General features: G+C 35.4%; 1 protein-coding gene across 1 annotated transcript in view; it reads right to left on the minus strand.

Annotated features, from left to right (window-relative positions):
* The window catches only part of LOC149803002 (uncharacterized), a 75,140-nt gene that overhangs the window by 38,588 nt on the left and 12,950 nt on the right, over positions 1-23,602 (minus strand). The window contains exons 3-6 of the mRNA XM_089953864.1: positions 15,336-15,476; positions 7,261-7,404; positions 6,730-6,870; positions 2,620-2,757 (exon numbers count right to left, since the gene is read on the minus strand). Of these exons, the coding sequence (XP_089809990.1) occupies positions 2,620-2,757; positions 6,730-6,870; positions 7,261-7,404; positions 15,336-15,476 (564 nt within the window). The remainder of the gene's footprint in view (positions 1-2,619; positions 2,758-6,729; positions 6,871-7,260; positions 7,405-15,335; positions 15,477-23,602) is intronic.

The raw sequence follows: 23,602 nt of genomic DNA on the forward strand, positions 1-23,602 counted from the left end.
AAATAACCTAAACTCCTTAAGACAATTTGGTTAAAAAGTCCATCATTTAAAGACATTCACAAAAGGGTTGATTTAAATTTTGACAAAAGATCTTCAAAATTATATTATTTTATGTATACAAGGACTGAATTTTCTGTAAAATCAACCTGTCTTCTTGTTGTTAAATAAACCAGTCCCCAAACATGTAATGATACATGAGTTCTTATCATTTCTTAATATATAATAAAAGGGACGACAATTTCCCATTTCTCCAGCGTTCCATTTAAGATCTGAAACCAATGCTTCAAGTTACATGTACCTCTGTAATAGTTTCGCATCAAAGTTCAGCTCAGAGATTCAAAATTTGTCTAATCCGGGTTTCCACTGAATATTCCAACCTCATTTTTCACATTTGGACATTTTGGATGGAGTGTGGGTTCAGAGCAATTACATATAAAAAATTTGGAATCTGCCACCACTGTAAGATAGCTTACCAGTGGGCCTAGCAAATTTAAACTATGTTATATCGACTTACTTGCATGAAATCAATAGGAAAATTATTTATTTTCTCAAAAATGGCAAGTATTATAAATGTTATGTCTTTATTCCGCTGACAGACTAGATGAAACTCAGCATAGATGAAACCTGACCTGGTACTTGCCATTTGCATTAATAGTCACATTACTTCACAAATCTCAAACAACGACATCGAAGTCCAAAGGTCATGTGATATCAACAACAAACTCATTTTTTAATGTTGTTGTACAAAATTTCAATTATATTAAATGAAAATCTGATACCTTTCGTAAAAACTAGAAAGAACATAATTCTCAACATATTTATTTAGAAAACAACTACAAGAAACTAAGCTAGTCTGATTCATCAAGCAGAGTAGTCTGGTTCCCTGCTTCGTATGCTCCCTACCCGAGAGAGCACGTCAACGTGGTAGTCACGTGATACAACAAAACTCCGAAGTTGGTATCGGAATAAATATAGAGAATGTTGTGCTCTTTTGTTTTTGTATTATTACGACCAGTACATGACTTTAATTTAAAAAAATTTCTACAATATCTGAAAATGACAGTTGTGAGATTCTGTGTGCTCGTGAGACATGCTATAGAAGTCGCTAGTACCAGTTCAAATTTCATTAATGCACAAGTTTCATCGTCTTTAAGCAGATTAAAGACACAAAGATTTTAATACTATTGCCATTTCTGAGAAAATAATTAATTTTCATATCGATTTCATGCAGGTATAACTCGATTTAACAATGTTTAAGTTTGCTAGCCAATCTGCTAAGCAGCTATGCTTTAACGCCACCATGTTGGCCTCCTGTGCTGCTAGGCCGGTTTTCATACCTTCCATCCTTCCATATAAAAAAATACGGATATCGAGCTGTCTGTGAAACAAAAGATCTACTAGATGAATCTAATCCACTGAGCATTTGGATTGTCTCAACAAATATATTTACATCAAGCACCCAAATGATCCATACTGCAACCTCCTAATATTCTGGTTAGAACTTGATAAAGTTAACTTACGATCAGTTTAGTTATGACTCTATTATGTAATTGTTTTGAGCATTAAGTTGTGGAGGAAAATTCCTGGTTTTTCCTGACTTTCATCAATATTTGCAAAATTCAAGGACTCTTCATGGTTGGGAAAAAAATTATCATTTCTCCCGTCTTTTTCCCGATTTCCTGGTAGCATGGGAACCCTGCTGGTACTGATGCTTGACACCCATTCCTCAATGACTGCTGCTCAGAGACCAGTGTTTCAACCTCACACCTTGTGCCCAGTGCCCACTCAATAAATGAAGATTATTGAGAAGAATCTATCCTGGTGTCCAGTACCTGAACTAATCTATGCCCATTAGATCATCTGGTCCATCCTTTAATTACACCAAAAGGGTGGGACTTGCTTTGGGGTGTCAGTTTTTTTTAAAAAAGGATACCATTGAATAAACTGATGAGAAAACTCACTTTGATTAATGGTAAAGCATAAAATGCCCCCAGACACGTGTTTTACTAAAAATATCCAGGAAAAAGAAGAATGATATTCAAATAACAGAACTAACCAAGGCATTAGTCATGGACTTTGTCTTTGTTCTAGACCTCCATTGACTAACTGGAGGTGGGAATATTAAGCTTGAACTGAAGACTAGCACTATGAAATGAGACAGCATTGTATTAATAGCAGGTAATATATTACTGCTACTAAAATATATGTACCAAATTCATAGATTTATCTATCAGAGTTATAAAGTTATGCTCTGGAAAAAAAAAACCTGACTTAATTTATCCCATCCCTTTAATCTGTGCCCTTAGATCACATGACAAATTTCATTAAAAAATATTCATAATTGTGTCTGTAATTATACTTTTATTGTGTATTGCATCTTTTGACACCTAAACAGTCACAGGAGGTGGAAAACTAGAAACAAAACATTTCCAAACAGTTCATATCATAGAGTTTCATGACCTTTTCTCTCATATCAACAATACATTTTTTTAAAAGCTCAAGGAAACTATATTTCTTTTTAAAATTTTTTTGCTAAAATGCATTCCTACAATTTAACACTTCAGTAAATTCAGCCTGTAAAGATTAGCATGCTATTTATGACTTTTTAAATGTTCATACCATCCTTACACCATGTTCCCATAAATCCAGCTGCACAAGAACCAGGACAAAAACCAGTCTGATGGTTACACGTATAGTTGTACTGACATCGTCCACATTTGAGAAGACAAAAACTTCCATAATATCCAATGGGACAAGCTGTAAAAAAGAAACATTTCTCTATCACAACATATTCTTTAATTCATAGGTAGTGTGTATACCAGATATCAATAAAGTGATCTTTCTCATGCACAGTTAACAGTCCTATCCTCTTAGAACTTCAATTTCATAAATGACTTTGAATGCATGAGGAGCATAAAGTATTACATACCTATCATTTATAGTGCATCTTTATTCTTGTTCTTGACACCAAATAAAGGACAGTATCCTATGTAAGTACGAGGCAAACTTCAAGGTATTAATCTGATATATTAATAAAAAGGTTTTTTAATTTGACTGCATTATCTAGAAACTTGTGCACCTACAATCCTTTTTTACCTTTGACCTTAAAATCAATGTGCAGATGCCTTCATAGCTGTCATTATAATGCAATTAAACACAATGTCAGATAAAAAATTTATGAACAAGTCAGTGTTTATAAACTGACTGAAGTAGAAATATGCAATAACCCTTATCTCACTCAAGGTCAATTAGGTCTTGTTTTCAAACCTCTTCACAGCAGAGGAGATATGCAGAAAAATTAATATTAGTTGCAGCTTGTATCTTATAGCAGATCAGCATCATTTGTACAAAGGTAAAATACAATCAGGCTTTCTGCCAAGTTTGGCTCAAGTAAACTCCAGTAATTTTCTTTTAGAAGCAACCAAAATTAGCAATTGGCAATGGACAGAAGACACAGGACTATACAAAAATCTCACTTGGCTTCATGGTCAGCTAAGGAAACAAGAGGACCAATTAGGCCTGATATATCTATCACCTGACTTGTATAACTCAACTGTTGACCTTTCTACTGAGCAGGCTTTTATAGTTTTGTAAGGAAACATTGTACCTTGTTGAATTTCCCTATATTAATATATTCTAATAAAAAGTACTATTAAAGATAAAGGCACAAGTAATATACAAAGTCTCTTGCTAGTAATTCAAGTCATCCAAGATCCTAATAATACAAACCCATTTACCTATTTGTATCAAATTGAATCAGAAATATAGTCTCTCAATCTAGATAGGTAACAAGCTTGGCCAGTCAGTTGCAAGGTATCTCAGTATTATGTACAGATCTTACTCATCATAGACCTGGTCAATGATAACAATATAAGCTTAATAAGGAGAAAATTCCAGTTGGAATCTGGTCTCCAGAGTGGTAACAATCTCTGTAATCAGCTACAAGATACCTCATTAATATGTATAGATCTTGCTTATAATCAAACTCATCCAATAATTTTTCAAGTACCTGACCTGTTAACTAGAATGCTGACAAGCTCAACCAATCAGATACAAGATACCTCATTAATATGTATAGATACTGCTTATAATCAAACTCATCCAATAACTTTTCAAGTACATGACCTGTTAACTAGAATGCTGACAAGCTCAACCAATCAGATATAAGATACCTCATTAATATGTATAGGTCTTGCTTATAATCAAACTCATCCAATAATTTTTCAAGTACATGACCTGTTAACTAGAATGCTGACAAGCTCAACAAATCAGATACAAGATACCTCATTAATATGTATAGATCTTGCTTATAATCAAACTCATTCTACAGCTTAATAACCGAAAGACAAGTCAATAAGAATGCTGATATAAGGTCACGTAATTAATATTTATTAATTTCACTCATAATGATACTGAAACAAAATCTTAATGACACAGAACCATTTAGCAAGTTCAATCAAAATCCTATAAAAAAGCAGCCTCTAGAGTAGTAAACATTTGCATTATCAAACTAGATCACTTTGAATATGTAAACAGGTCTTACTTAACAAAAACTGACCATATTGACAATCTTAGGTTATTATCAAGTTGCATTAAACTCAGGTCATAAATACTGTCTCTCATGTGGTAAAATGCTATGCCAATCATATGCAAGAGAATAATATACTATTCATAATATATAAAAAGAGCAGTTATGCTGGGCTGTGAATTACTGGATTTTTCCAGAGAAATAAATCTGATAATTCAATGGAGTATAATTTTGTTTTATTCATTTTTTTTTATGCAATGTTTACCTTGAATTAGGAAGGAGAATTAGGTTACCACTGATATTTTCTTTACAAATATACAACAAACACAGCCAAATGTAATGGTAAACTGTTAACATTATCTCACTGGGTGCAGCAGGAAATTTGCTACTTCAATCTGTTAGTCATATTGCTCGCCAACGTTTGGGCATAAAATAAAATGAAAATTTGCTTGTACTTTGTGAATAATGATACATTTTATTTTTATCAAAATATATCCACTATTATCTCTGGAAATGAAAATATGATATCTTTAGATACAAGCCTATTTATCACATTGTATGAACGCTGCTCTGCATAAGAATTTTTATCAAACTGAATAAAAATATAAAGCAAATATGAGCAGAAATAGAGTCTCTAAGAAGCTTAAAAACCAGATAAAAATTATGACTTTCAGAGTGGTAACACCCTCAGTCAATCAAATTCATTATTATCCAAAGATCCAATTCACTTTCAAAATAGTCCAAAGTCTTGACCATACAAGCCTGTATAAAAATAATGATCAGATTCAAATCAGAATTATGGCCTATAAAGTGGTTATATACTTGGCCAATCAGACAAAGATCACTTCATCAATGTGCATAGAGTCCTTATTATAAAAAATTTTGAAGATCTTAATGATGTGATAGCAATGTCCAAGTTTGATCATAATCAGATCACACATGTCTGCCTGAGCAGTAACAAGCTTAGGTACTCAAATGCAAAGATTTTATTATCAATAGATCAGGGTCTAGGTCATTATTGAAACAATCTAAGATATTCACTAATTAAGCCAATATTTCAAGTTTGATCGAAGTTGATTACAAATGTAGCTTCCAAAGTGTAGACAACATCAGTCAATCAAATTAAAGATTACCTCACTACTATGCGTGAATTTCACTCATTATCAAACCCATCCAATATCCTGACAATACAAATCCATATGTTAAGCATTATCGAAACTTTATAAGAAATAATGCTCCCATTTTTGGGACAGATGCAGACCTGCCGACCCTAACAAGCCCTTCACAGTAAGGCAGCCAAATGTTTTCCATAAGCTGGGCCAGTTTTCAGTAAGGTGTAACAAAATATCATGTACTGCTATTGTCAAACTGGAAAATATGCACTTAAAAGTCCAGAAGTGAGATTCAAGACTGCTGTAATGATGGTAAACGTTCAACTCAAAAGTTTGTAAAGTTTACTTTAACCTTAATTACCACCAGTAGTTTCAAAAACTGCTGTTCCTAACCTGACAGAACTCAATGGCTTCTTGATATCTCTCAGCTTGATATAATCCTTTAAAAACAGAAGCTGAGGTGATGACAAACATCTTTCCCACCATGTGACATTCTCAAATCAACATATGATGTCCACTAAACATAATTGTTCCCCATCGTGCTTTTTTCCCCAAGAATCTGAATATTCCATTTTATTCTTCTGTACTATTAAACGTTTAAAAAGGTTTATTGTCCCTTTTGTCCCGACTGCTCGCTTGTTGGAAACCATTTTAAGAAGAAGAAAAAAATAAAGAAAAGGCTTTATCATGAGAAAATTTTTGCAACAAAAACTTGTGTATTTTAAAGCATCTGAGATACTCTGGTAAAGTTAGTCTGGTTCTGTGACCAATTCCATGGAATCTAATAAGAAATCTGGTTCCCAATTAAACATGGACAAAACAGTATCTAGATTTTACTGCAAACAATTGTATTTCTGTAATTGCGTGCTTTTCTTCTCAAAGTCTGTATTTTAAGGGTAATTTTCTTAAGACTTATTGCAACATCATAAAAGCTGGCAGGTCTACAGATGAACAGACACAGGGACATACCCAAAGCTCACAAGGCCTCAGAACCAAGTGAGTTACAAATTAAACCACTTTATCTATGAATAGACAGATGGATAGACAGAATGGGCACTGTTTATAGTCCTCCAATATTATTTCCATTACTTGTATTACAAAGTGCTGTAAGATAGCCAGGTGCACAACGTGAGTCTGGACAAACTCCATTTATTTTGCTACACACAGCATTGTTTTCACAGCGTCCACAGTTACTGGTACAATTGTCTCCGTAAGATCCATCAGCACAAGCTGAAAAATAATCACGCAAGATTAAAAAGTCAAAGAGAAAAGCAAAGAAAAAGCACTTGGTCTCTACTAGATACATAGAAATGTTGTCATACTACTATGGTCATTTCTTGCATTGTAAGAATTTCAAAAATGGAGAAAAAAATGAAGGGTCACAAAATTAAGTACATTAGACAAAAAGTTTGTTTTGAGCTGCCCAATTTCACCAGACCAAAACCAGGAACTGAACGATACAAAAGCAGTCTAGCTTAATCAAGAGTGTCATGCTGGAATTCCCATTAACTATAATGCCAGCTACTCAAATATTTTATGAGGGCAAACCATTCTCTTTAATAGGTTAAATTTACATAAAGCTCAGTCTAGATTAGAAACAAAACACCTGTATATTCTTACCTGTTTTGCAAAATATATTGTGATAATAGCCTGGACTACACAAACTGTTATAACAGCTACCATTTACAATGTTACATGTATTTCCATCCTTACAGAATCCACAACTTTCAGCACACTGAACACCAAAAAATCCAAAGGGGCATTCTGAAATTAAAAAACAGCTTCTGTGTAAATCTTGAAGACCACTAAGGCAGGATTTTGTCAAATTTGGACGTTTTTTAAGTAGTTTCTGAGTAAAAATTTGCAAAAGGTTTCTCTATTTTGATGCAAGATAGACTTTTGCCAAATATAATCACAAATAAATATATATATATATATATATATATATATATATATATATATATATATATATATATATATATAGTTTTCATGAGGTATTTTAAAAAATTCTGTAATTAGTAACAATGAATATTGTAGCTGATGGATCTACATTATTTGAACAAATTAAAAATAAGAAACTTGATACAAAAACATTCTGTCTCAACTTCATATTCTTTCCTTAGGAATGAATCTTTTAAAGGTTTTCCACTATCTTATAAAGTTACCATAGTTTATGTCAAATTGGCATTACTTGTATAAACATGACAGATGGTGATAGTAATTTGATTAATATTCTGTTCTTTGGGTTTTAAGAAGTAGTATGCAAAATAATCTACATATTTTTCACCAAAGTGGGCTTTACAAAAATTGTCATTGATTGTATAAGCATGATAAACAGTGATAGTAATTTTGTCAAATTGTTTTAAAAAAATATTTTCCATGTAAAATAATCAGCACAATGAACACACCTGCATACAACAAAGCCAGGGCCTGTATGTCAAGCCCATCCTTGAAACAATGCTGTAAACCACATGACACTAAAACACTAAGGTCAAAAGGATTTGCAAGTATGTTGCAGAATTAAATGTCTTTGTCCCAGAATATGACCGCCAAAGTAATAATAGCATCCTTGGATGGGCAAAGCATATATAAAAAAATTCAGAACTTTAACAAAAGCAGCAAGAGACTAATACTCACTTCTGCTTTATCTCACGAAGTTGTAAATGACCATCTAAGAATATTTTCACTAGCAACTTTGTTGACAACAATAGACAACACATTTTACCCCCCCCCCCAAATAATCATGCTAATAATTGGAGTCCTGCCAGGCCAATGGCTTTTTAAGATTGTGCTAGTATTAAAGCTGACTTATCATGAAATAATATCCACCAATTGTAGGAACAAGTTTTAGAGCACCTTAGCACAAAAGTGGCAATGTAGTGCCAACAGTTAAGTTCCAAACATGGAAAATATAAATTACGCAATAATTTAAGAAGATACAAGATAAGTACAAGATAAAATATAAAATGCAACAATTTTAAATTTCTGGAAAATGCACACAAAATAACAGGTAAAGGTAACACATGCAAAATCCGTAAGACATTCATTTTTATAAATCTTCTTGCATAAAATCTATTGTCTTAAAAAAGATTTTCTCAGATGCTCTCATATTATTTCTTCAAGTACTTCACATAAAAATACTTCTCTCAGGGTGAAACTGACACACTTGACTAGAATGTCACACTGAGAGAGGACAACGACATTGTGTATATTCGAGTCAAGGTTCACTCTTCAGGAGGCATTCCTGAGTAATGTGTGTGATTCAAGATTGGCACAAAACCACTTGAATTCTGATTTATTCTATATCAGCAATGTCACTTTCCAATGGTGGTTTTATTGTTCTTAAGTATGTTTGTGGAGTTTTTATTCCAGATATTGTGCCAAGTATAATGAACATGAAGATTTATGTACTGTTTGAAGTCAATACACCACTCTCTCGATATCTTGCACCCTGGTAACTCGCAAACCCACTTATAATGTGGTGTCAAGCATGGATCCCATTTCTTTTAATGAAGCAACTGGCAAACTGACAGGAAAACCTGTTCTGGTGGCTGGATAGCCCAAGATGAGCCAAGTATGAAGGAGTAGAATGTGTTGGTTGTTGTGTAAAAGAAAGCCTTTGTGTTGCAACAGAAAATCCCTCCTGTGAGGTCCATACCTGGCTTGATCTACTGACCGGTCTAAAACATCAATGAACCACAAATACTTGAGACAATAGTGGAGCAATAAGCATGAAATCAGCAGTTAAAGTTCTTACTTTTGTAGAGCATGAGCTAGCAGTCCGAACAGTGGAAGGGGTAAGTGAACAAAAGATCAAATTGTAAGCTGATTCAGTCCACTGTCCATGCTCTCTTGGAATGTAGACATCGAAAGGGAAGTATCTTGTTGAGTCTGGTCTCAAAAGAGATAACTAATCCTTTCACCATAGAAAGAGAAGGGAATCTGCTTCAGTCGAGTCCCTTCTATGATGGCTGTTTTACCAAACCAGGACAGAGTGACTGTTAAAGCGTTCATCTGCCCTGGTATGTGGCAAACTTGACGGGTGATGTTTTCCAAGGTCACCCACTGGTAGAGGTTGTAGACCTCCATGCAAAGAGGAGGGGTATGATTGCCTCCTTGCAGATATGCTACAAATGATGTGTTGTTAGAGTCCATGACACATTAACTCTTTAATCTGTCAATGAACCCTTGCAATAATTTCTACACTGATAATGTGGAAGGATGGTTTGTCCCAAGTCCAACATCCCTGAAGAGTAACGTCCTCTGGCTCTAAATGAGCACCTCATTCAAAATCAGTCCCATCAGCAAACAGATGGTTGGGTTGAGGGGTCAGGTGCATGCATGGGGACCCTAGTTAGCAATCTATCCTATTTCATGTACCAGACTGAATGGTGATGAAAGCTTGGTCCTGGTGGAATCAGAGCTAATAATAATAATAATAATAATGACCTTATTGAAAGAGGGTAACACAATTTGCTAAGAACTAATCTACCTTGAGGCCCTCATACAAAGGAATTTATTTATTTTAGCTGCATCTCTGAAGCCACTGGATATACTGGGTTTGGAAGAAGGAAACAGAGTGGGCATTTCTAATCTCAGCTGGAATACTATTCCAGAGCAGAGTTCCTGAGTATTGGAAACTTTTTTCAAATAACTCCTTATTTTGCTTGGGGAATCTTATACTGTTTGGTAGACATGGATCACAGGTGTGATTTCCACCTTCCAAGAATGAGAAACTGTAGTGGGTGAATATGGTGATGTCATAAGGGAACCAAATCTGCAGTGGAGCTCAAGATCACAAATAGGGAAAGATATAGGTTAGCAGAAAACAAGATCTTTAATTGTAGAACTTCTTGAATTCAATCCATCTGATCCAGTGGAATCCAGTCTAAATTACAGTTTGTGAGGAACTTAATTTCCATGTAAATGAAGGGCTAAGATGGAATCAGTTCCAACTTCTTGAGGTTGGGTAAAAGACCAAAACCAAGTTACTGTGGACCAAAAATGGAATAGATCCTGATGAAGGGACTGAACCTGAACATTGTTACTCAAGCTATCAAAATACTGACGCATTGGGATTCTCTGTTATTGTAGGAAGGATGCTACTACTCCCTTTACTCGGGTGAAAACTCTGGGTGCAGAAGTGATTCTGAACAGCTGAGCATGGTATTAAAAACTTTCCTGCTTCAAGCAAAACCAGAGGTATTTTTGATGTGGTGTTAAAACTGGAATCAGAAAATATGTGTCCTCAAGGTCAATGGAGATAGCCCAATCTGATGGACACATTGTGTTCTGGAATAACAAAGTTGCCTCCGTCTTTAAATGTTCATCCAGAAGAAATTGGTTTAATGTGGAGAGATCACATATGAATGGATCCACCTATTGTTTATGATGCTGGATCAAGACTACGAAAATATTAGACATGAATCTATATGGCTGTTTGGCAGAGGAATTCAGAGCATAAAAAGATGCAAGTCACAAGAGCTGTCTCACTCATTCTTTGAGAAAGGAAGGGGAGCTGGAGAACCTCCTCCTTCAATGACTTCCATGTCAAGGACCTGACAGATAAGGAGGACATATCAAGGTTTTGCATTGGACTAGGGTTCCATCTGTTTGAAAATTTAGCAAGTGGCACCTGGGGAATGCTCACAGTAGTATGCTTCCTAGTTGATTGCAGTGGGCCAGAAATGGTCATGAAATATCTATGCTAATGATACTTCAAATCTTGTGAAGATGTAGTGGAGGCATATCCTACGAAGAGGGTCTTGGCTTCCTAATGAAAAACCTCAGAAGATGTTTACTATGGTCAAGTAAGACCTCTGAAGAGTCTAACACAATGCCATGGCAGAAATAAATGTGTAGAAGTTACGCTGATAAAGCCAATGTGACAAGAAGTGAATGCTGGGATGTCTTGGCCAAATCTTCAGCACCTTTTGTAATGCAACTGGACTCAGAATGGCCTCCTTCAGTATACTAAAGGAAGTAACAGAGAAGAGCTATGGTGAACAGAACTCAATGGCTTCAATTGTTTTAATGGGAAGGCATGCTCAGGCTCTAGTTGTTACTGTTTTGGGTTTCAGCAAGCTATATATGGCAGCCAGGAATAACCCAGAAAAACCTCATTAAGAACAATCAACCCACAGGAAACTACTGGCAAGCATTCTCGCATTTCCAAGTATGAGATTCAAACCCATGTAGAGTGAGATGGCACTGATCAGTAATGGCGAATGCTTGAAGCCACTCCAACACCTATGACCCTGGCTCAAATTTTAATACCCACTTCAGACAATCCTGAATCCAACTGGTGAGGAAATGATATAGGAGCACTCATTACCATTTCTCATACTTGTTTGTCATAGTGCAAAGGGGTTCTATGTGTTCTGGAAGTTCCAGGATGAAGACATGACTGCTCATTTTTCCTGGATGATGCCATGCCTCCAGCCTTTCTGGTGAATGCCACCTGACAAGGAGGTGATGGTCAGACATGAGTTGCAGCATCACCTCTACTCTGTTTTAGAGTCCAGTAGCCCCCAAGAAAGCAAAAGGGATGAATTCCCCTAAGGTGGAGGGCCACATATCTGGTACAGATTCATTGAGATAACAGTAAAGAGAGGATACCATCTAATCCCCTTCAATAGTCGAGACCCCCTCAGCAGACTCCCAATCGAATACAAGGTATGATGGTAGAGTCAGGATCCAATTGTCCCATACCATGAGGCCTCTGAGTGATGACCAATGTTAAGTCAGCAACCAGAGCAATATGACTGATGGCAACAATGATCTAACCAGTGACTCCCACAATCTGATCAGTCAATGGGTCCAAGTGCACAGCAGGCATACACTAACTGGTTATTTTGATGAACTCAACAGTGACTGGTGCCCGGTCACCAGATACTGACCGGTGATGGACTGGTCAGGCAATATTGTTATGTCAGAGCATATTTCATCTTCATCACTCATCATGACCCCAGAAGAGTTGTGTGTGGTGCAGCTTCTCCTTCTCTGGAGGGTGAGACATACTAAATTGACACAATATGTTGAACTTCTTCCTTTGGGGGGGGCGGGGTCAACATTCTGAACGTTCTCTCCTGCTGGAGGGGCCTTACAAATCTCTGAAGAGACTCGTACCATTGACTCCTCGGACATGGGAGTGTTCTTCTGAGCTGAAGAACTAGTCTTCTCACAGGTGGCTTCTTCTTGGGATTCTGTACCCTCAATATGTATATATAGAAATGGCTAGGTTCCACATTTCAATACTCCATATTGTGCAAAAAGTACAACAATTTTCACCTGTTCACTTTGAACATGTGCGGCAGTCTTGGAACATGCCGCTAGGGCCCTTCTTTTAGCCACACTTTCTGAAATACTGTCCTGACATTGTCCCCTGATATAATAATTATCTAAAAGAGAACAATAATATTAACAATACTGTACAATTTTCACATGTGAAACTCACTTATTTATGAATACACCCAAGTGTATTTGCACAAGATAAACAGTAAGTCACTAGTGAGGAATTTCCATCTTATCACTCCCCTATCCCTTATTAAGAAAATCACATTCAATTGTTAACCTTTACTGTTCTTGGTGTCCATGAAAAAGAGGAGTTCTGTGTGAGGTCATGTGGGGTGCATAAATAGACCATGTCTTACTCACAATTCTCAACTCTGGGAGAGGATGTATTCATATCGAACAGATGAGAGTTACTGATACAAAAAAGGTAAAATGCTGTGCAATAATCATGAGAAAGTTATTGCTATTAAATTGTCATGGAGTTACTTTACCACAAATATGCAAAGAATGTGACCTTTAATCTAACATGAAAGGAGAACATGAGTGTGTTGCAGAATTAATTATCTTTCCTTCATGATGATTCATTCCATGAAAATTGTTTTTACAGGTTACTGAAATACATAAAATTTAACACTTGGAACCAAACCCCTAACACAAATCTTCAAAGGCTATAACTTTTATGACCTTTACCCCTAAATCAATGTGAACAGTCAATGCTTTCCAATTTGGCACCCCATGTAGGAACAGAATCCAAAGAAAGATCAAGGAAATAGCACCAAATGAGAATCTTTAATGAAATTCTTGACGATACCGTTGATGCAAAAGACATACACATTGTTTTTTGTTACAGAAGTCAAACTGGCCAAAGGATGAGTTTCCAACTGATATGTTTTCATAAAGACTGATAGCAGAAAAGGAAGCATCTGGAAAATATGGATTGTGCTAAATATACTACTAAACAAGGTACCCACTCATGTTTTCTGATGCCAAGCCAGATTGCTGCCATTCTTTGTCTATCAAAATGTATATTCCAATAGTTCTGATGAAAATATATATAAGAAAATAAGAACTTTCCGCAATAGTATTTAGGTTATTTCAACAGTCCCTATAACCATTTTAGAATAATTTCATCAATTCTGGTCTTGATATCATGATATAGTAATGTGCTTTAGCATATCTCTTTAAAAATTAAAAGAGACAAAATGTCTCGTCCTTTACCCTTATTTCTTTTTCTCTCCACTTAATTTATTCTTCATTTTTTATCTTTTAAACCATCCATGAATTATAAAGTATATCAAGAGTCCCTGAAAGGGACTGATGCTCTACTGGCCAGAAAGAATTTTCAGGAATCCAAGATAAGACTGTTACGCAATTAAATTTCAAGCTAGCTACCAAGGCAACAATGTTAGATTAAGATCAGCACAATTTCATTTTAGAGGAAATAAACACTGCAAGAAGCCTAATGATCAAAATCCTAAGTCAATATGGCTTTTCATCTAGAAGAATTATCTATAACAATATTTCCAACATGGCTGCTGTTGTGGCTATATTAATAATGTCAGACTGGCACCATTTGTTTTATTTATGACCAATCATATATCATATTAAGTCTTTTGATGCAAACTCCGTGTCAGTATGGCCATCAATTCTGGAAAAGCAGTCATAAAAAGCTGTGATAAAAAGATTTTCATACTGGTCACTATGGGTGTGCAAAATTTAATAGGAATTCTCCCAACAGTTTAGGAGATGCAATAATAAATTTGTGGTAATGGATTGACAACATATGAGAGGCAACTGCATCAGTTCTACAGGATTTCTGCCACAAATTTATATAAAAGTTTCTTGACCTTTTCCGTACCAAAAAATAAAAATTTCCCAACCACTTGAAGAGCTCCAAATCAGTATATTAAAATTTCTTTCAAATACAAAAGAATAGTCACACGACCACTTTACAACTAAAATGGTTGTAGAAACAAAACATTAAGATTTTTTCAAGATATTTTTTAGGGCTGTTCCATTAAAACTTACATCGGACCCAGGGAATGCACTTTTCAATTCAGCTACTCAACCATAGATGCAATTTTTAATTTTCTCATCAATTTAATATGAACTCGGTGAAATCAAAGTACCCTGGCATATATTCTTTTCAAAAACTGCCTTCCCTGGGTACCATGTATGTTTAAATGGAACAGCCCTTAGTAATTTTCACTTTTTCCAGACATTTTCATGACCTGGAAAAGCAATTTCAAATTTTAGACCTCTTCCAGAATTCCAGATCCATGCGGCAATCCTGGTTCCAGTCTATGACCAGTAGAGCTAAAAAATAGGATCTTAAACACAAAAGAAGAATAAGATTTTATTGCTGTATTTCTCCTTAAGGGATATCTTGTATCTTGATATACCTGTATCACAGCGGTCAGTGATGTAGCCAGGCTCGCATAATCTGTTGGGACAACTTCCATTTATTTTGTTACATACAGCTCCACCAAGGCATTTTCCACATGTCATAGCACAGCGCAGCCCATAAAAACCATCAAGACAAACTAAAAATAGAATGTACAAAGTATATCAAAATATGGTATTATAAATATACAATTTGTCTCCAATGATAAGCCTATGTTTGAAGATTGAGCCCAGGCCAGACTTTTAGAACATTTTAATAACAGATGACAGCTCTAAAGAAAAGACCACCCACAAAGTTTTATAAATTATTTAGGTAAGGTTTCTCACTGGAGAAATAAAGTACCATCATTCATCAAATTTTTGATATTAAAAATAACTGCTTTCACAGTTTCTCTATAATTCAAGTGCAAATGAAAATAAAAAGTTTTACAGAATATCTTGTCCAGAAAATTAGTATGCTGAATTATAGTTGGAAGTGGGAGAGGTAAACTAGGTTTCATTTCATCTTTGCTTGCAGGCAAAGAACACTTAGATGATACTATTTTGGTGTTATCATTGCAGTTCTTTTTGTTGTCTTTCCTATTGTTCATGTATACTGTCATTGCATATAAGAGTCTAAAATCTAGTCCTGATGGATGCATATTCTGAAGCATCCTCCTTTCAGTTAATCCTGCATGGACTTGTCGAGTCAAAACAATAGCCAAACAATGATACCAGTAAACAGAACAAATAGGCCTCAGTCATTAAAAGTTCATGGTCTTTATATATGAAAGGAGGCAATATTTCCTTAATGTAGTATGTAATGAAAGTAAAATTCTTTTGGCCCTCTCCACATACTATTTCACAACTAGATATTATTTAGATAAAGTGATGGTGGCCAGAATATGGTTATCTCTTGAACAAGTAAAAATCTTCAGATCTGGTTACCTACTCGTCTCTGACCCATTCATCTATTTGAAAATAAAAAAATAAAAAAATGCTGGGAGGATCAGAGGAAGTTAGTGGAAAGTTAGGGTAATCAAAGTGTTTCAAGGTCTGATGCTAATCTAATCAATCACCTGCTTTTTTCATGTGGGTAAAACATTAATTTCCTTACCAACATCTAAACTTTGCCGGAAGCTTAAAAGACTTTTTGGAATCTGAAAATTTCATGTAATACTTAACATAACAATAGATCATTATAATACTGAAAATATGATGTCTCGAAAATTGGAGGGTCTGGATTTAGGATTAGTAAGATTAATTAAAAAGAAGAGAACCATCACTGCATTCATATAAAAAATGCCAGAGCTTCATCTCTTACAACTCTGAAACCTTTCTCAAAGTTTTCATTGCCAACATTATTTCTGGGCAAAAGGGAAAACCCTTCCTTTCTTAGATCTTAGAAATTTCGACGCAAATGAGAGCAGTATGACCTTTATAATAAGTGATGTTTTTAAGTTGCCATGTGCATGAAATCATTTGGGTGAAATCTGCAACCTTGTACAGTAGCTACTCTTTTTGTTATTTAGACAGGACAAACATGTAGGAGTAATGAAACCAATCTATTTGTTAGTTTCCAGGCCTTTTTCAAGCAGTGAACAGGGACATTTCAAAATGCCTCAATTCCACATTGTAAGCTTAGTTTAACAACCACTGATGTCAAACCAAAGAATCAAGATGTATAAACAGTTATAAAAAAGGATATATCACGACAAGTGCTATCACAATTCTACCAGTGTAACTTATGACACAATAAGCAGTTTAAGGGTGCATGGCTGAATAAACTCATTGACTGTACTGAGTTCATTTTCATATGCATGACTTTAAACTAATTTGCAAGACTTCATGTGCATCACAGGCCTCCAGTGCGAACATTTGAACAAATTTTACTTGATTCACACAATCGTGCACCTTAGCACCATATCTGTAACTGTGGCTACGAAATCAGAAGTGGTTGGTTGGAGCAGAGACTCACATTCCTCAAATATTATTAGTGACCTATAACATCTAACTTGACAGTCAATGAAAAACTTTTGGAATCTACTCCAACCCATTGCTAGTAAATTCATTATATGCATTTACCATGTTCAGGTCAATTTGACTGCAAAATATATTCTCATGATTTACGAAGCACAGTGATCTACCTTTTCACCCTACAATGCTTCTGTTACAGGATACACTCCAAACAGCTCATGAGGTCCCAAAGGGCAAAGAAGGTTAAATGAAACTGGAAAATTAAATGATAGTAACCAAGTTGAATTATAATCATAATTTCATTGAGCCTGCACTACCGTTAAGGATCATTTGCATACACACCCTCCCTCTCTCATGGCTTGAATCCTGTGACCTCTGTTAAAAATGATCAGTCATGTGACCAATACATCATCTCGTGTGATTCCTAAGGGTACTACAGGTACAATGAAATTATCATCAAACTTCAACTTCATAAATACAATTCAATTTTCTAATTATTACCTACTTCGTACACAATCCAGTGATCATTACATTAATTATTTAAATGTATCATATATTTTCCTACAAATCACTTTCTATTTTTCGAGAAATCATTTAAATTACCGTACATAAAATTTCTATTAAGAAGATTTACGTTTGCAAACAAGATCAAAAATACCGTATTGTCATTTGTTTTTACAAAAATTAATAAGAGAATTTAATCATGAACATATACAATTAAGGTAGGTTTTATGATTCTTTTTGGGAGAGGTATTATTTTTAACCTCGAAAATATGCAAAGGTACAATTTAAATACGTCCAATGATTAACTTTGGGTCCGTTTTAAGTAAGGCATTGAATAATGAATCAAGTGATTAAGAAATAAAAAAATCACTATTTATAATTGTGCAGAAAGGTCACTTATAATTTTGTTTATTAATTTCATTTATTAATTTTGTTAACCAGTCTTCTACGATTTTTACTCGTATGAAAAACAACGTTATCTCAATTAAAACTTGTCCCACTTTTTGTAATCTTCCCATATATTTGTAATTGAGGTGTCAAATAATGAAACATGTGATTAGGTAATCAAAGAATTGCCATTTATAACTCATTTCATTCTTTTTTTACTTTGAAACCAATTCTTTTGTTTTCTTGATTTAAATCAAGAAGTTAGCATTTAAAACGGCTTGGAAAAATACCAATGTAATATATAGATACGTCAAAACAATGACGTTCAGACAGGTTACTGATCATTTCATTCTTTCCCTACTTTTTTAACCAAATATTTTGATTTTTTTTTATTTGCTCAAGGAGAAGTTTGCATTTCAAATGGCTTTGAAAAATACCAATGTAAGATATAGATACATCAAAACTACTAATACAGTGTGACCCTGCTATAACACGGTAGTTGAGAGCCATACAACCCAACCATGTTATAGGCAGAATAGTGTTATTAACAACCAGGTCAGTTAGCTGAAGAAAATGATGCATGTAACCCAGAAAATAGGGGGTGGGGGGTAGGTAATGAATGCAGTTGTAAAAATGTGTTTTACTGTCACAGTTACCATTTAAAAAATCGATCCATATTAAATGAGAAATACGCCTGTTGTGAAAACAGAAGGCATAAATAATATTTTACTTTATTCAGGGAACCACGCATTGGTACGTATGTGTATACTGTTTATATATACATGTCTAATGTATAGCATGAATAAAGTATCAACACTGTGTACTCACCCCCAAATCTCATCACATACATTGAATCAACAAGTAACTACATCAAAAATATGCTTACAAACAAATTTAAAATAATCAATAATTTGGTTAAAGGTCATATAGGTCTGAATTCAGTGGAAAAAAATAGCACAATCATGTAATGAATGATGAAACACAGTTACTTTTCAGTACATCCCAAGTCAGTAAAAGTTTGCATTTTAAGCTGCCATTGGTAGCATTCGTAAGCATAAACTTTTTTCCTGTAAAAAAGAAAGTTTCACAGCACAGCAAATGTGTTCCAGTCACACTGGAAAATGAAACAATCCATCAGATTCCACTGCTTTTATTTAAGTTTGGAAGTGACATCATTTGAACAAATGTTCCTTGTTTTTTTAATGAAAATTGCAGTTGGCTTTCTTTGATGAAGGGCGCATGTGTTATTCAAGTCACCGCTAAAAGACAGCCTTTGAGAACCAAACAAATGTCCATTTCTTATTGTGGCGACAACATCAAATAATTGTATTGCATGATTGAGACTGATTTTTTTCCATTTGCTTAGTATGTTTTCATAACAATCAGTGTTTCAAAGGTAATCTGTTTTCTTTGAAATTTCTGCAAACTGTTTAATCTGAGTACATTTTTAAAAAAAGGAATTGGCCATTGTTTGGTTGATTGCAGTTATTGTTCCTCCCTGCCTATTGAATAGACCAACAAGTAAGATCTTCTTTTTTCTGTTTATTTGTTTACATTTGTGGTAGCGAAGTGATGCTGCCTTCCATGCATGTGTCAGAAATTGTAAAAAAGGGTCAATGGACGATAGATGCAGGTGTTCTGATCTGATGACAGAAAATTTGTGTTTTGAAGGATTTAATTCTAAATGAAAAGAAGAGGAATTTTATTTACCGTCCACAGACAAATGTCAGTCTATGGAAATATATTAAATACTAGCAATTGGCCAAAATGCCAACGAAACATAGATATTGAGATAATGACTCATCTGGTTGATCTCTGCTACCAGAAAATATATAGAAAAAAGAGCAGATATCTCACAACATAACAGTACTCATGCTAGATGTCAACATGAGTAGGTTATGATATAACAATGCACTGTTAAGATGGTTTTTCAAAATGGACAAAAAATTTGTTCATGTAACAACTGATAAATTTGAGTGCATTTCATATCAAGTTTGCAGCTTCCTTTCATGGAGTCTCTGAATTTCTCCATGCCAAATCAATGGTTGTGTGCAAGTTTAAGCAGCCAACAATGTTGCCAATAAATAAAAAAATAACCACATGGTATATTTTGCTGCCAATACGGAAGAAGAATTGCAATTCGCAACACTGGCGAAGTCCTGCTTGATCCCTGAATAACTTTTTGTACAAGAAAAATACATATAAAATTCCAGGAGCCACGCCAAGATTGTCTTGTATTATTCATATGCGATCTCGTCAACAAAATGATAATAACCTTTTTACATTTTTTGGGATACTTTTAAGAAAGAACTTTTTTTCCTGTACAAGAAATATACATGTATATGAAATTTCGGGAGCACACAACGATCATGTTATATCCAAATTCATGTTATAATGGAGTGTGCTATAGCAGGGTCACTATGTACACTGTTTGCTGAGAATATGTTTCACATAATACCAAATGAAAAACAACTATTGGATGCCTTGAATAAAACTGATCCGACCTATTTGTTAACTCTGTATATCAAATTGAATAATGAAACAGGAGATCAAGAAATTATCACCATTTATACTCATAAAGAAATGCCTCTAATAATCTCTTGCTGAAATGGAATTTCTTCTGTTAACCTATTCTCATTCATAGATGCACTCTTGTCTTCTTTGTTGGTGGGGAAATACAATGATTGATGCAAAGCTCTCTTGTTCTCGTTACAACATCTACTGGTGTTTATTTACAACTGGACAAAGACCTTCACAGAACATATCCTTAAATATTATTGTGAATTAGTTCTCCTTATTAAGTTAGTCACAGTCATCGAACACCACGTGCATTTTAAAATGAGTTCAGAAGCCCTTTGATGTTTTTTATCCAACAAAAATTATATCTTAGTACATACTAAAGTGAAGACCACACACCAATGGTCAACCAGTCTCATTGTTAATTGCAATAAATAGTTAATTTTATCAACGAACAGAATATTGACATCTTTTTCCTGATAGAAACATGGCTAAAAACATCAGGCGATGAGCCCAAGTCTACGGATCTAACACCCACTGGTTACTCCATCAAGTCGTTTCCCCCATAACTCTCGCAGAGGTGGAATTGCTGTCATCACAAAGAACTCCATGATCAAACGTCTTAACCACACCACAACATTCAATTTCGACCACACATCGTTTGAACTAGTCCAAACCACACTCATACTGGAGCAAAGGTCAGTCCATTTTTTCTGCCTATACCGCCCTCCTCCTAGTAGAAAAAACAAGCTGGCTGAATCTCTCTTTTTGGAGCAGTTTCCGAATCTCCTGGAGTATGGAAATTCCATAGGTGGCAACCTGATTATTCTTGGAGATTGCAACTTTCACTTTGACTGTCCTGGAAACCCAAACAGATCAAAACTCATAGATTCCATTAATGTTTTCAACCTCAAACAGTCAGTTAACCAACCCACCCATAAACATGGTCACATTTTAGACTGGATTCTTCATAGACCTGATAACATTCTACGGTCCTCCCTGGTATCCCATGACCTTGCATCAGGTCACCTCTGCATTATATGCCATCTTGACGTATCAGTCCCTAACCCTCCACCTTTATCTGCTACTAAGAGAAACCTCCGTATAATAAATAGAACCAAACTAATGCACGACATCCAAGCAAACCTAACAACTTGCTTACCTCCTACAGCAGAACAACTCGAAAACTGCCTGCGTTCATTGTTCGACAAACATGCCCCAGCTACCAAGTGCAGAGTATCAATTCAAAAGTGTTCTCCATGGTAGAGCAGTGTTAGGGACCAGCTTCGCACTGCTAAAAGAGACCGCCGTAAAGCTGAAAGGCTTTGGCTTTCCACCAGACTCATTCATAAGCAAATCTATGAAGCCGCTAAGAAGAATGTCACAAATATAGCCCATGCAGCAAAATCAGCCCACTACACTACTAAGATCATGAAAAGTTCCAGCTGCTAAGAGCTCTTTGAGATTACTAACACGCTAATGTCAAGGAACAAATCTACACCACTTCCAACTACCTTCTCTCCAGTCAACCTTCCGGACATGTTTGCAAATTTCTTCCGTGACAAACTACAAACCATTAGAGATAGGCTTGACACCACAATTTCAATTGACTCGTCATCACCATACAGTTGGGATACTGAATTTGAGCAGCAACCATTAGCAGCATTTGAACCAATCTCTATGGATTTAGTATGTACAATCCTGATGAAGAGTGCACCAAAGTCATGTGAACTTGATCCAATTCCAACATCACTGCTGCTTGAGTGCTTAGATCCAGTATTATCTTCACTAACTGATGTTATTAATACCTCTCTCTCATCCAGGGAATTTCCATCATTTTTCAAAACTGCCACTGTAAAGCCTCTGCTGAAGAAACCAACAATAGACCATAACGATTTAAAGAACTACCGCCCAGTTTCTAATCTCTCATTCATATGAAAAATCTTAGACAAGGTTGTGCTATCCCAGCTTGTATCTCATCTGAATTCAAACAGTCTTTTTAGCAATGTACAATCTGCATATCACCCTTGCCACAGTACTGAAACTACACTTCTAAAAGTAGTAAATGACATTCTCTCTGCGTTGGATAGCGGAAAGATTACAGTCCTCACCCTCCTTGATTTGTTTGCAGCATTTGACATAATAGACCATGATATATTACTTCACCGTCTCCAGCATGTATTTGGCATTCATGATACAGCCTTACTGTGGTTCAAGTCCTACTTGGTCAACAGGACACAAATTGTGTCTGCAAATGGAATACATTCCAGTCCAGTTGATCTACGTTGTGGTGTTCCACAGGGGTCTGTTCTTGGACCTGTTCTCTTCATTCTATACACTCAGTCGCTCTCAAGTGTCATAGATCATCATCCAGTGTCTCACCAACTGTACGCTGATGACACCCAAATATACAAATCTAGCCACCCAACTGAAGTTGATGTACCATCCAAGGTGTAGAGAGGTGCATTTCCGATGCGAAATCATGGATGACATGTAACAAGCTGCAGATGAATGATGATAAAACTGAGGCCATTCTGATCACAACACAAAGACTTTCTCATTCACATCCTTTACCTCAAACAATAAATATCAGCAACACCAACATTAAATTCACACAATCAGTACGAAACCTAGATGTTACTCTGGACAGTACTCTCACATTGCACCATCATGTCATGAACATATGCAAGGCTGCATATCTTGAGCTGAGACGCATCAGCTCAATTCGCAAATATCTTTCAGTTGATGCCATTAAAACACTTGTGTGTTCATTAGTACTTTCAAGACTGGACTGTTGTAACTCAATTCTGTCTGGTTCATCTCAATATCTACTCCAGAAACTTCAAAAAGTTCAAAACACAGCTGCTCGGATCATACTTAGAATACCACGAAGTTACTGTTG

This window comes from Sinohyriopsis cumingii, chromosome 3 (genome assembly GCF_028554795.1).
Source record: "Sinohyriopsis cumingii isolate HCF-2022 chromosome 3, ASM2855479v2, whole genome shotgun sequence".
Lineage (NCBI taxonomy): Eukaryota > Metazoa > Mollusca > Bivalvia > Unionida > Unionidae > Sinohyriopsis > Sinohyriopsis cumingii.